The sequence below is a fragment of the Nelumbo lutea genome, chromosome 7, assembly GCF_056320005.1.
Source record: "Nelumbo lutea isolate HS-2025 chromosome 7, American lotus-T2T, whole genome shotgun sequence".
Lineage (NCBI taxonomy): Eukaryota > Viridiplantae > Streptophyta > Magnoliopsida > Proteales > Nelumbonaceae > Nelumbo > Nelumbo lutea.
Window position 1 is genome coordinate 54,574,764 of NC_142690.1, and position 12,817 is coordinate 54,587,580.

The following is a 12,817-nucleotide window of genomic DNA, read 5'->3' on the forward strand; positions in this document are numbered from 1 at the left end:
GATTGGTCCTTGCTATTGGAAGTTTTAAAGTCTTTTGGGTTTGGGCAGAGATGGTGTAATTGGATAAAAGGGTGTAACAGGACATGCCACTATTCTGTATTATTGAATGGCAAGGTGGTAGATCATTTTCCAGTTGTTCGGGGTATTAGGCAAGGGGATCCTCTTTCCCCCTTCCTCTTTACCCTAATTGCTGAAGTGTTAGGAAGGCTTATTGGGAGGGCAGATTCAAGAAGTTTGACAAGTAGTTGGAGAGTTGGGAGGGATAGGGTCCCGGTCACTCACCTACAATTTGCAGATGGCACAATTCTGTTTTGTGGTGGAGATGAGATTAGATGGGTTAGCAACCTAAAGATGGTGATTAAGGTGTTTGAACAAGTGACCAACCTCAAAGTAAACCTTGACAAGAACTGTGTGATTGGCATTAATATGAGTGCTGGAGAGGTGGAGGAAAGGGCCCAAGTGCTGGGTTGTGAGATGGCTCAATGGCCATTGAAATATCTGAGGCTCCCATTAGGGCATAATCCTAGAAAAAGGAGCTTTTGGAATCCGGTGATTGACAGATTCACTAAAAGGTTAGCTTCTTGGAAGAAGAACAGCCTTTCTTTGGGGGGCAAGATAACCTTGATTAAGTCAACATTGGCAAACCATCCAGTCTATTTCCTGTCTGTGTTCAGAATTCCTGAAGGAGTCTGTAGAGTGTTGGAAAAACTAATGAGGGCCTTCTTATGGGAAACGGGGAAGGAGAAAACGGACCATAGAGTTAGGTGGGATCTGGTTACAAAATCCAAAAGTGAAAGGGGACTCGGGTTGGGAAATCTGTAGAAGAAGAATGAAGCGCTTTTGGGGAAATGGTTATGGAGGTGGTCCAAAAAAAGGGAGAATTTGTGGGCTAAAATAATCCTAAGTATCCATGGGCAAGAGGCAGCTAGCTGGCTGGGATTCGGGGATATCATCTAGGGCTTCAAGAGCTTCTCCTTGGAAGTCGATCCATGCCATCCTTCCTTCATTTCTTCCCTTCATCAGGTATGATCTTGGCTCTGGTTTGTTTGTGAACTTCTGGGAACACACTTGGGTGGGAGACATTCCCTTGAAAGAGCAGTTCCCTTCTTTGTTTGCTCTTTCAAGGTTTAAAAATGATCTTGTAGCAACCTTTGTTACCTTGTCTAATTTTGCTATTGATTGGAACTTGGGTTTTAGAAGGGCTCTTAGAGATTTTGAATTGGAACCCATTTCTAACTTGCTTAAGATCTTGGACGAGGTAGTTCTTGACCTCTCCAGTGTGGATACTAGGGTTTGGTCTCTTGTTCCTTCGGATATCTTCTCCTGTTCCTCTTTTTTCAAAGCATTAACATAGTCTAGTCCGGTACTTGGGTCTCCTTTTCCAGTTAAGGAAGTTTGGGGTAGCCCAATTCCTCCTACGGTAGGTGCTTTTTACTGGGAAGCTATCCTAGAAAAGTGTAACACTTGTGACCTACTTCAAAAGAAAAGGCCAAATTGGTGTTTATCCCCGCACTGGTGCATCTTATGTAAGAAGAATGGTGAAAGTCGTTATCACTTGTTAGTTTCTTGTCCTTTTGTTTTAGATATCTGGTGTAGTTTTTTTCTTTATTTGGTTGCAGGTGGCCCTCCCCTTCAAGTGTGCAAAGCTTGTTTAGTTCTACTTCAGTGAGGGGTTTAAAAAAGAGAGATAAAATCTTGTGGAGATGTGTTAGAGATGATGTTTGTTGGACGGTTTGGGAGGAAAGAAATCAAAGAATATTTCATGAAAAAGAAAAAAGCAAGGAAGCCATCATTGATTAATATATGTTAGGGTGGCTCATTGAGTCAAGTCTTTAAAGCTCTTTGAAGCCTATTCAATAGGAGACAATAATAAGAAATTGGGAAGAAGTGGCTCGGTCAGCTCCCATGTCTACTACTCTTAGTCCAGCTTGGACTCCACCAAATTCGGGTAACATCAAATTGAACTTTGATGGCAGCAATGAAGGAAATCCAAGCCCTTCAGGCATAGGTGTTATTTTCAAGGATGAAGAAGGTCGAATTATTGCTATGTTCTCAAGACCTATAGGTTGGGGGGATTCACTGAGAGCTGAAATCTTGGCAGCTCTAGAAGGGATTAAAAGAGCTAAGCAGTTGAAGATCAGTTAATTTGCTGGTGGAAGGTGACTCTCAGCTGATTATTAGATGGTTGCAGAAGGAAGAGTCCAGTTTGTGGAAGTTTTCAAATGAAAAAAAAAAAGAAAATTAATCAGTTAACTCAAAACATGCATATAAGGGTTCAATGGGCCAAGAGGAGTGCTAACTCTATGGTAAACATTTTGGCTAAACAGGGGGTGGGAAGAGCAAAATTCTTTTGGGCTCTTTTGTAATCTGTTTTTTCAGTTTTGACAGGGAGGGTTAAGACTTTTTACCCCTCCATTCTGGTTGTAATTTTCCATCTTATTTCTTAATAAAAATTACTGTTATTGATCAAAAAAAAAAAAAAAAAAACTACCCTCCCATTGAATCCTAATAGTCATGTTTCTTGTTAGCCATTTAAATTTTTTACTGAGATCCCTGTAGCACCAAATGACTAAACCCAGATTAATCAACCACCTCACTACCACTTTGGAGTCTCCTTCAACTTATAAATTCTCCACACCAATTTGGCATGCAATCGTAACAGTTTTAAAAGCAGCTAGGTGTAAGTGCAGTGGTCAGGCTATGTGAGAGTAATCTCCTTGAAAGGCAAAGGAAAACCGGTGGCAGGAGGTAAGTTGAAGGCTAGGATAAATGAGAATGATAAGGTGATAAGGCCGAATGAGTAATGGAATGATTGAATGATGACTTCGTTATGAGATGGTCTCTAATTTATGAGGGATCTCGAGGTCCCGAAAGGAAAGAGCCAAAAGTGTTTAATTCCTACTAGGAAAGGGAACATTGGATTCGTTGTTGGTCATTAAGGAGCATTGCTATGGTTTCACCACGTGTCTTATGAGATCTATCAAGGTCTAACTTTCCTTTCGTCCGAAGATTCTCATAATCCGCGTGTGCTACTTCCTTTAGTGACCCATTTAACCAACGTGACACTGGTGACATCGTCATTTAGCGGGCGCACTTTTATTAGACCCATGTGGCACCTTATCGCATGTGTAATTAAAGATGGACGTGTAACCGATATTTGTTCCCAGTCTACAGTGATCCTGCGGTTCTGTAATGGTCTTGGATTCATTGCAATTCCCCGCACATCTGAAGTTCATCACAGAACCACGCGCCTAAAGTTCTTCGCGACTCGTCTTAAATACGAGTTTGTCTCAATCGTGCGATGAGTTATACATTCATCGCAGTCGTCCGATGGATTATAAGCTCATCGCAGGCAGTTGATGAGTTGTGAACTCATTGCAAGAGTCCATGGGGTACCAATTCGACCCTAATAGAGTTTCCAAAACCCACTAGGCCCAAGAAAAAAAGCTACATTGTTGTCCTTGTCTCACAAAACACCTCCTATGCCCAAGGGTCCTAGGTTACCCTATCTACTTCCATTAAAATTCAGTTTCACAACCCCTTTAGGGGGAGGAGTCCAAGAAACAATGGCCCAGTGCTTTAAAAGTGAAATGTCCAAAAAAACGCAAGGGCCATTTTGCACCTAATGCGCAACCTACGAGGCGAGGTGCACCCCTTTTTGAAACAAGGCACAAAAATGAAAAAAAAAATCTAAGAAATCCAAAAAAAAATGCCAAAGATTCAAAAAAAAAAACTATTATCTTAAATTAAAATACATAAACATAACATGTAAAACATATTCAAGCATGTAAGTTCTTAATCTCTTATTTTTTTCCCCTTACATTACATCAAATAGCTAATGTGTTGTAAAACATTATGCATTCTTGATTCTATGAGCCGCCTTTGTACCAAGCCCCTAGAGGAAAGCCCAAACAAGTCCATATTAGGGACTAAATTTCTTAATCCATATTAAAAAGAAAGATTTTATAACCTCAAGTATCTTTTAAAAATATAAAATATCTTTTATTAGGGTGAATAAATGAGTAAGATTAGCAAATATGGGGTTTTGAAGCTTCGGTGAGCGAGTGAAGTGAGCAAGTCAACAAATTGCAAAGGGGACCCTAGTCCCAGCTGCTAAACACACAACAAAACAAAAAAAATGCACAGATTTTCAAAAGGTGCACACCTGGGCTGAAGCGCACCTTAAAATACGTCGTGCCTATGCACCTAGGCGCGCCTAAGGGGCACCTTTTAAATCATTGTGATGGTCCTTCCATAGTAGAATGACTGGAAGCCACAGCCAACTAGCTCAACCAATGTATTGCCCTTGTCAAGATACAACCCTTAACTTCTATGAGACTCCTTTCCTTGAAAAATTCTAGCATTCCTTTCTTCCAAAATTGTCCAAAGGTCAGCAGCTCTAATACATCTCCACATAATACTCCCTCTTTTCGTAGGCCACACAAAGGAAGGCGACTCAAATAACAAAGCTACTTCATTGGCAAAGTCCACCTGCACCCAAACAAGGCAAAAATCCAATTCCAAATATTTGTAGCAAAGAGACATGATATTAGCAAGTGGTGAAAGTCATCACCATGTGATTTACAAAGAAAAACACCAATTTGGGGGCAAGCATAAAGAAGGCCTTCTCTTCTGCAAATTATCCGAAGTATTAGTCTTCCCATGAAATGCTTCCCAACAAAACACAAAGATTTTTAAGGGAATAGGTCTAGTCCAGACCTCCTCAACAAGGAAAACCTAAGGATTCGAGGAGGAGCAAAGGTAACTAAAGGAAGCAACCGAAAAAAGAACCTTTGGGTAAGGGGGACCAAGTCCATATATCTGGCTCAAGAGGACCCAAACAGACCAGATGCCAAGAAGTCTTTTAGCGTATAATTCATCATCACCTTCTTGCAACTTAAGTCTTTAACCTCAAATGTAATGCGAAGAAGTCTTTCAGTATTTGAACCTCCTCTGAGTCATTTCCAATGATCACCATATCATCAACATGCATAATCAAGGCAATTGGACTATCATTTTCCTTCCTAACGAATACGGTGTAATCAGCACTACTTTGCTTGTATCCCACATTTTTCATGGCTCTACACAATCTTTCATATTATGCTCTACGAGATTGCTTCAAGCCATGTGATACACTCTTCAATTTATACACATTTCCTTTCGCCCTATCCTAGAAGGTGCCTATATAAACTTCTTGAAGGCCTCCATTAAAAAATGCATTCTTAACATCTAATTGATGCAATAAAGTAGAACCCATATATCATTTATCTTTACAACAAGAGTAAATGTCCCCTTATAGTTAATGCCTTCCCTCTGTGTTAACGCTTGAGCAATCAAACCTTGCCTTATATCTCTTAACTAACCCATCTGCCTTGTTCTAAAACTAAATTATAAAACCAATTTTTGGCAGGGATTAAGAATTTAAGACCCTAGCATGGACTTATTTGGGCTTACCTGAAGGGCCACAATGCTTAAAAAAGTACAAAAAGCACCAAATGTAACAAAGGTGCACGCTTGGACTAGGTGCAAGGCACACCAAACACAAACCTTTTAATCACTACTAATAAGGTCATGTATCATGTCTTTCATATTCAATTCCATATCCAGCCATGTCCTCGTCATTAGACCTGTTCATGGGCCAGACTCAGGCTTGGTTGTTGCCAAAATTTCACTAGGCCTAGCTCGAAGCCCGAGCCCGACATAGTGTAAAGTCAGGCCCGAAGCCAGGCTCGTGAATCATCAATCGTCATATCTAGGTAATATAGGTCATTTTCCTTATTTTGATTATACTCCACTTGTTGGCCAGATAAAACACTTCCTTCTCTACATGAGTCTTCATGATTGTTTTCCATTACTTCACACCATAATGTCCTTCTTGGTAACTTGGTTCCTAGTAACCATTTGTATTTCTAAAACCCCTTTTACCCTACCAACATATAGAAGCCTATTATACACTAACCTAACACATGGTTAACAAATCTGATATCAATGGACATTTCTCCATGTAGATATTGAGAAATTTTAAAGATATGTCGTTAAGATATTTGAAAAATCTAAAAAAACAAGATTTTTTTCTAGAAACATGGAATTAATTATTAAACCATCAAATAATTAGTAGAATAAATATAAGTGCACATTTAAGGCTCAAAAAAACAAAGCAAAGAATTGGATAATCAAATAGGAGAAAATTTAGAGAATTCACTGATTTCTTTCTCTTTGTTTCTTTTTAGTCTTTTAGCCATCTTCTTTTCATTAACTATGTCAATTACTTGCAATATTGACCTCCTTTTTCTTTTTAGTTACCTTATATTTTGGATAATTTGAGAATACCCATTTATAGCTATATGAATGTTACTTTTTCTTTTGAATTATAATGACTTAGTAAGTAAATAATATCAAAATAATAAGCCGATTATCCAATCACCAATTCCCCATGGTCCTTTTGGGAAAATATTTAAAAAAAAATGATTTTAACAAAATATCAAAAATTTTTAGTAGTGTTCTAAAGTTTTAAACCTTAAATATATAGTCCATTAATGAAATCTGAAATATCACCAATTCCCCATGGTTCTTTTAGGAAAATATTTTTAAAAATAATGATTTAAATGAAATTTCTAAAAGCTTTTAATAGTATTCTAAAATTTTAAACCTTAAATATATAGTCTATCAAGGAAATCTGAAATACCCCTGACATATCAGCAAAGTACCAGAGATATTTGGGAAAAAAAGATTCTTGGAAAATTTTGTATTGCCACCTAGCAAAATGGGGATATTTCGCCAAAATCGTTGATGTTGCAAACCATGACTTAACACATGATAAGAAATTAAAACCTATACAAATTTAGCATGTCCATACATTGCCGTAATACTACATGCCTTGTGTAAAACAGAAAAGGAAATCATAGAATACAAACCTGAACCAACGCTGCACCTGCCAAGGCCATTATCACCCTGCAAATACTCATAGCCTGCACCAGAAATGTTCAACAAACAAGTAAGAATCATAAAAAAACTCACGTAAATAAATTCAAACTTCATGACCTATGAATACATTCTTTACATACATACACAATTTGGTTAAAATCATACAGTATACCTTTAGCATGAGGAGTAATAGAGGTGGTGCGTAAAGAAGCACATTCATCTTTATTGAAACAGCTGCACTATATGAAGAAAGACAAAATAAGTTGGACCAATTCTTATTACACAACTTAAATATATGGCAAAGATTCAATTTCAACCTGAATACCATCAACCCCAAATGCCATCTCTCGTAAAGAATTAATGCCAATGAAGCATGAAGGAAGGTCATGGCAAAACAATCATTGAAGAGCCGGAGCACAAAAATGGAGTGAACTCTTTTAGACAAACAGAGCAAGGAAAAAGCCCAGCACGGAAGCTGCAAGACAGTTCATAGTTCCAGAACAATCAAATACAAGAGTGACGTTGAGAACAGGCTGCCACACTCATAGGCATAATCAAAAATGTATATGTTAAAAGGGAATATATAATGTACAAAACAACAAAGTGATGTGCAACAACATACAAGTTTGCTTACTCCTATGGATCTATAAAAGAGATTTATCCATGTAAAGGATAACGGAACTTGTTTACATATATACAAGAAAGCGACATATACAAAGGAGTCTTTTCATCAGTAACCAAAATAATTTATTAAAATGGAAGTTAAAATACAACAAAATATACTAGCAGTATGATCACTTTTTTATGTACAATCACAGTCCTTGTTGTGCTGTACACTCTATACAGAGTGGATCCTTGATAACAACACCATTTCAACCAGTTAAGTACCAAAGTAGATTATTTTTTATCAATAACAGGAAAATTCCATTAATGAATAGGAATCAAGTACAAAGGAGGGGAGAGATAAAGAAATACAAGATTACAACGTAGCCCAAAGCAAATGATTTCTACCCACCCCTTGTTTGGCAAGAGCATCTGCAAGGAATTAGCACATCCTTTTACCCACTGCAATCTCACCTCCATACCATGAGTCAGCATCTTGAAAAGTCTTTGTTCATTGATGTAAGTCCACATACTATCATCTTCCTTCCCCAGCCTTCGGATTACAACTTTAGAGTCTCCTTCAATGATCAACCTGTTAAATGTAGTTCCCTAGCCCTTTTCATACCCTCCATCAAAGCCAAAATTACTCTCAGTGAGCATCACCAATTGGGCCAGAAAACAAAACTATGACTGAACCTCCCTCTGACCTAAAAACTCCACCAATCCCTGAAGGTCCAGGTTCACCCTCACTGTTACCATCAAAGTTTAGCTTGATAAAACCTGCACAAGGTGGAGACCATAAAGGCTGCACAATTCTTATGCCCAGAGCTGAGGTTACCATTTCCTGCCAATTATTCAATAGAGTCCCTATGTGAATGTCATTAAATAACTCCACTGTTTTTACCCAGTGAACAACCCTGGAAGTGATCACTTCTATGACTGCCTCTCTATTTCTCTCCTTTTCAGCAAATATTCTTTGGTTCCTTTCCTCCCAAGTTGTCCAGCAAACTGCCACTCTAGTACATCTCCATAATATTCTACCCCTCCTCTTTGTCCAGCTCATAGTTGTCAAGGCGACGCCTAGGTGGGCGCCTAGGCGACAAGGCGCCCTTGGAGGCTCGCCTCACCCAGTCACCAAGCAGTTTTGTGAAGTGGGTTATAAAATACTTTTATATTTTTTATTTTTTTACATTATAATTATAAAATAGCCATTGTTAAACTAGAACATTCATATTATGTGTTTATATACTAATTTCTTTTATTATTTCTTATTTTGTTAGGGTTTAATCAACGCAAACATTGCTAACTGCTGTATTGAACCCATGGTTCAAAGTATCGATACACCTCTGTGTATTGGCAGAGGTGTATCAGTACTTATAATGATACTCCCCCTATTTTATTTTTTTTATTTCTTTGGTTTTCTATTTCATTTTTAAATATATATATATATATATTATTTAAAAAAACGGGTCCCCAAAAACACCTGTAAAGAGGTATTGGGACCCCAAAGATACAATACAATACACCCGATATGGGGTGTATCATATCAAAATTTTGATCCTTGACTGAACCCTCAAAATTTTCAAAACCTGAACCAATAAGCAAAGGAAGAGCTTAAAATTTTGTCTAATCAACACATTTTCTTCTTCCACCTTTTCTTTTCTTCTTTCCTATAACAAAAGTAGGGGTTCAGGCCCTATATTTTATGAATTTTCTTTCCTTTGTTCTTTTTCTTCTCATAAAATGTTGATTTTCTAGACTTAAACATGAAATTTATACTTCTCTCATGAAAATTATGAATAATTATTAAGGAAAGATGGTTATGAAACCTAGGGAACTACCCTAGTATATATGGTTTTACTTGAAAAAAAATCCATTGCCTAGGCGTCACCTAGACGACTAGGGGACAAGGCGCCCCCCTGTTGCCTAGCCTCGCCTTGGCACCTTGAAAACTATGGTCCAGCTACCAGCAGAAAAAGTCAAAGAGGCCTTGTAGACTTAGTGGGGGAGTCCAGCTGCAACAAAACAAAGAGAGAAACCAAACCCAAATATAAGTAACAAAGGGCCATGAGATTAATAAGTGGTAGTAAGACTCACCATTGGCTTTACAAAGAGTACACCAGTTAGTAGACAAGCACCAAAAAGGCTTCTTCCCTTGAAGTTGGTCGCAAATGTTAATTCTTCCCAAGAATATTTCCCAACATAGTGCCCCAACCCTTGGGGTATGTGCCTCGCCTAGGTCCTAGGCGCACCCCTTTCAAAATCATGCGCCCAGATGTGCCTTGTGCCTCAAACCAAGCGTACGCCTTTTTAAAATTCTGTGCCTTTTGCCTTTTTTTGAGTCTAACGTTGTTCATTCATTCATTCCAATAAAATATCTTCTTAAAAGGCAATTGAAGTTATAAAATCATTATCCTTCATGTGAGAAATAAGAATTTCAAACCCTAACATGGACTAGTTCGAGCTTGCCTCGAGGGACGTGGTACAAAGGCAACTCATAGAATGAAGAATGTAATATGTTTTACATCACATTAGCTACTTGAAGCAATGCAATTAAAGAAAAAAAGAGATTGTGGGTTTTACATGCTTGAAAATGCTTTATATGTTTGCTTTTATTCTTAAATTTTCATTTGAAGACGCTTTACATGTTATGTTTATGTATTTTAATTTTAGATAATTGGTATTTTAAAACATTTATTTTAAAATTTATGTTTATATTTTTTATTAACATTATGTTTAATATTTTTTGAATTTTTTGGCATTTTTTTTGAAGTGTGAGAGTTGTGAGTTGGCAAAGCATTGTAGATCAACTTACTCACAAAGTAATAAAAGAAGTTCTTTTCATTTTGAAATTGTAAATACTGATGTTTGGGGCCCTATCATATTCCTGCTATGGATGGGTACAAATACTTTCTATTGTTTGTTGATGACCACTCTCGATTTTCATGGATTTACCTCATACTGAGGTTCCCACTTTGACCTGCATTTTTCATCAAATGATCCTGACTCATTTTGGGGTTAAAATAAAAAATCTCAAATCTGATAATGTCAAAAATTTGCAAAACCCTTATCTTCTTATCTCCTTGAACATGGAGTGATTCATCAGAGCACTTGTCCTAATACACCTCAGTAGAATGGTGTGGCTGAGAGGAAAAATAGGCACATCCTTGAAGTTGCAAGAAGCATCATGATGAATACTAATGTTCCTATTCATTTCCAAAGGGATGCCATTCTTACTATTGTTTATCTCATTAACAGGATTCCTTCACGAGTCTTGTACATGAAAGCTTCTTTTGACTTGTTGTATCCTGATAAGGAGCAATTTTCTATTCTTCCCAAAACCCTTGGTTGCACTTGTTTTGTCCAAATCCTTGGGCCTGCCCATTCAAAATTTGATCCTAAGGCTGCCAAATGTATCTTCCTAGAGTATGCACAAAATCAAAAGGGGTAATTTGTATCTATGGATGTCACCTTCTTTGAAGATGTCCCCTATTACCCTAGGGTTTCACCTTAGGGGGAGAGTGGTGAGCAAGGTGTGTTTGCTCAAGATGTTCCTTTGCCAATTCCTACAACGGGAGGGGAGTGTAATGAGGGAAATTGTCAAAAGTTTAAAGAATTGAGGGTGTTCCACAGAAGATGGTGGTGGAAAGTTGGTTCTAGTAATGATCAATCCAAGCTAGTTCCTATCTCTTCTACGGAACCAGATTCAGGTATTGCCTCCTCCTTACCCACTCTTACTATTGATGGCATACCCTCTTCCACTACTGTGCCTCAGCCATCCTTAGATGACCTTGACCTCCCGATTGCAGTACGTAAGGGGAAGCATCGGTGTACCTCATCCTCTGCCCATTGCATCTCTCATTTCCTTTGTTATGATCGCATTTCGTCATCATATAAGTCCTTTTTGGTCTCCATTGCTGCCATTCCTATTCCTAGACAAGTTCAAGAGGCCCTTTTTGTCCCTGAGTGGAAAGAAGCAATGAAGGTTGAGATGGATGCCCTTGTAAAAAATGGTACTTGGGAAGTGGTTGATCAACCAAGAGAGAAGAAGCCTATTGGGTGTAGGTATTCACAGTGAAGTATAATGTTGATGGTATAGTTGAAAGATATAAAGCTAGACTGGTGGGTGGTGGCTAAGGGATACACTCAAACTTATGGTATTGATTACTTGGAGACCTTTGCACCAGTTGCAAAAATGAATACCATCAGGGTTTTATTGTCTCTTGCTGTTAATTTCTCTTTGCCTCTGTTTCAAATGGATGCTAAGAATGCATTTTTAAATGGTGACTTGCAAGAGGAGGTGTATATGGATTTACCTCCTGGTTTTTATGATGCAAAGATTGGTAAGAAAGTTTGCAAGTTGAAGAAAGTTGTGTATGGTCTAAAACAATCTCCAAGGACATGGTTTGATAGATTCAGACTTGCTTTGGAAAGAGTTGGCTATGTTCAAGCCAAATCTGACCACACTCTGTTCATTAAGAAGAAAGTATTTACTTTGACTCTCCTAGTTGTGTATGTGGATGACATTGTTGTGATAGGAAGTGATGTTGATGAGATTAATTCCCTTAAGAAACTTCTTAATGAAGAATTTGAAGTAAAAGACCTGTGTGAGTTGAGGTATTTCCTTGGGATTGAAGTGGCAAGGTCCAAGCATAGCATTTTTGTTTCCTAGAGAAAGTATGTTCTTGATCTCTTGGAAGAGAGGAAAATTGGGAGTTAAGCCTGTTGATACTCCCATTGAGAAAAATCATAAGATTAATCCAGAGGATGGTGAGCCTCTAGAAGATAAAGGTATGCATTAACGGCTTGTAGGAAGACTTCTCTAACTATGTCTGACTTGCCCTGACATTTCTTATGTTGTTAGTGTTGTTAGTCAGTACATGCACTCCCCCAAGACCTCACACCTCCATGTCATCAAGAGGATTTTAGCCTACTTGAAGAGGTATCCAGGCTGAGGTATACTTTTTAAAAATAATGACCATATGGAGATAGAAGTATACACTGATGCAGATTGGGCAGGTTGTATTGATGATAGGAGATATACTTCAGGGTATTGTGCCTTTGTTGGAGGAAATTTAGTTTCATAGAGGAGCAAGAAACAAAATGTTGTTGCTCAGTCCAGTGCTGAAGTTGAATATAGGTCTATGGTTAATGGTGTTGCTGAAATATTATGGCTGAAGTCTGTCCTTACAGAATTGGGAATTGAGTTTGAAAGACCCTTGATATTGTATTGTGATAACCAGGTGGCCATTAACATTGCTCACAACCCAATACAGCATGACAAAACCAA

General features: G+C 38.0%; 1 protein-coding gene across 2 annotated transcripts in view; it reads right to left on the reverse strand.

Annotated features, from left to right (window-relative positions):
* ALG3 (asparagine-linked glycosylation 3) overlaps positions 1 to 12,817 on the reverse strand; it is a 55,890-nt gene that overhangs the window by 11,391 nt on the left and 31,682 nt on the right. For both annotated transcript variants that reach the window (XM_088952993.1, XM_088952994.1), the window contains 3 exons: positions 7,242 to 7,399; positions 7,097 to 7,163; positions 6,915 to 6,968 (listed from right to left, as the gene is read on the reverse strand). In XM_088952993.1, coding sequence (XP_088809119.1) covers positions 6,915 to 6,968; positions 7,097 to 7,163; positions 7,242 to 7,399 — 279 coding nt within the window. The remainder of the gene's footprint in view (positions 1 to 6,914; positions 6,969 to 7,096; positions 7,164 to 7,241; positions 7,400 to 12,817) is intronic.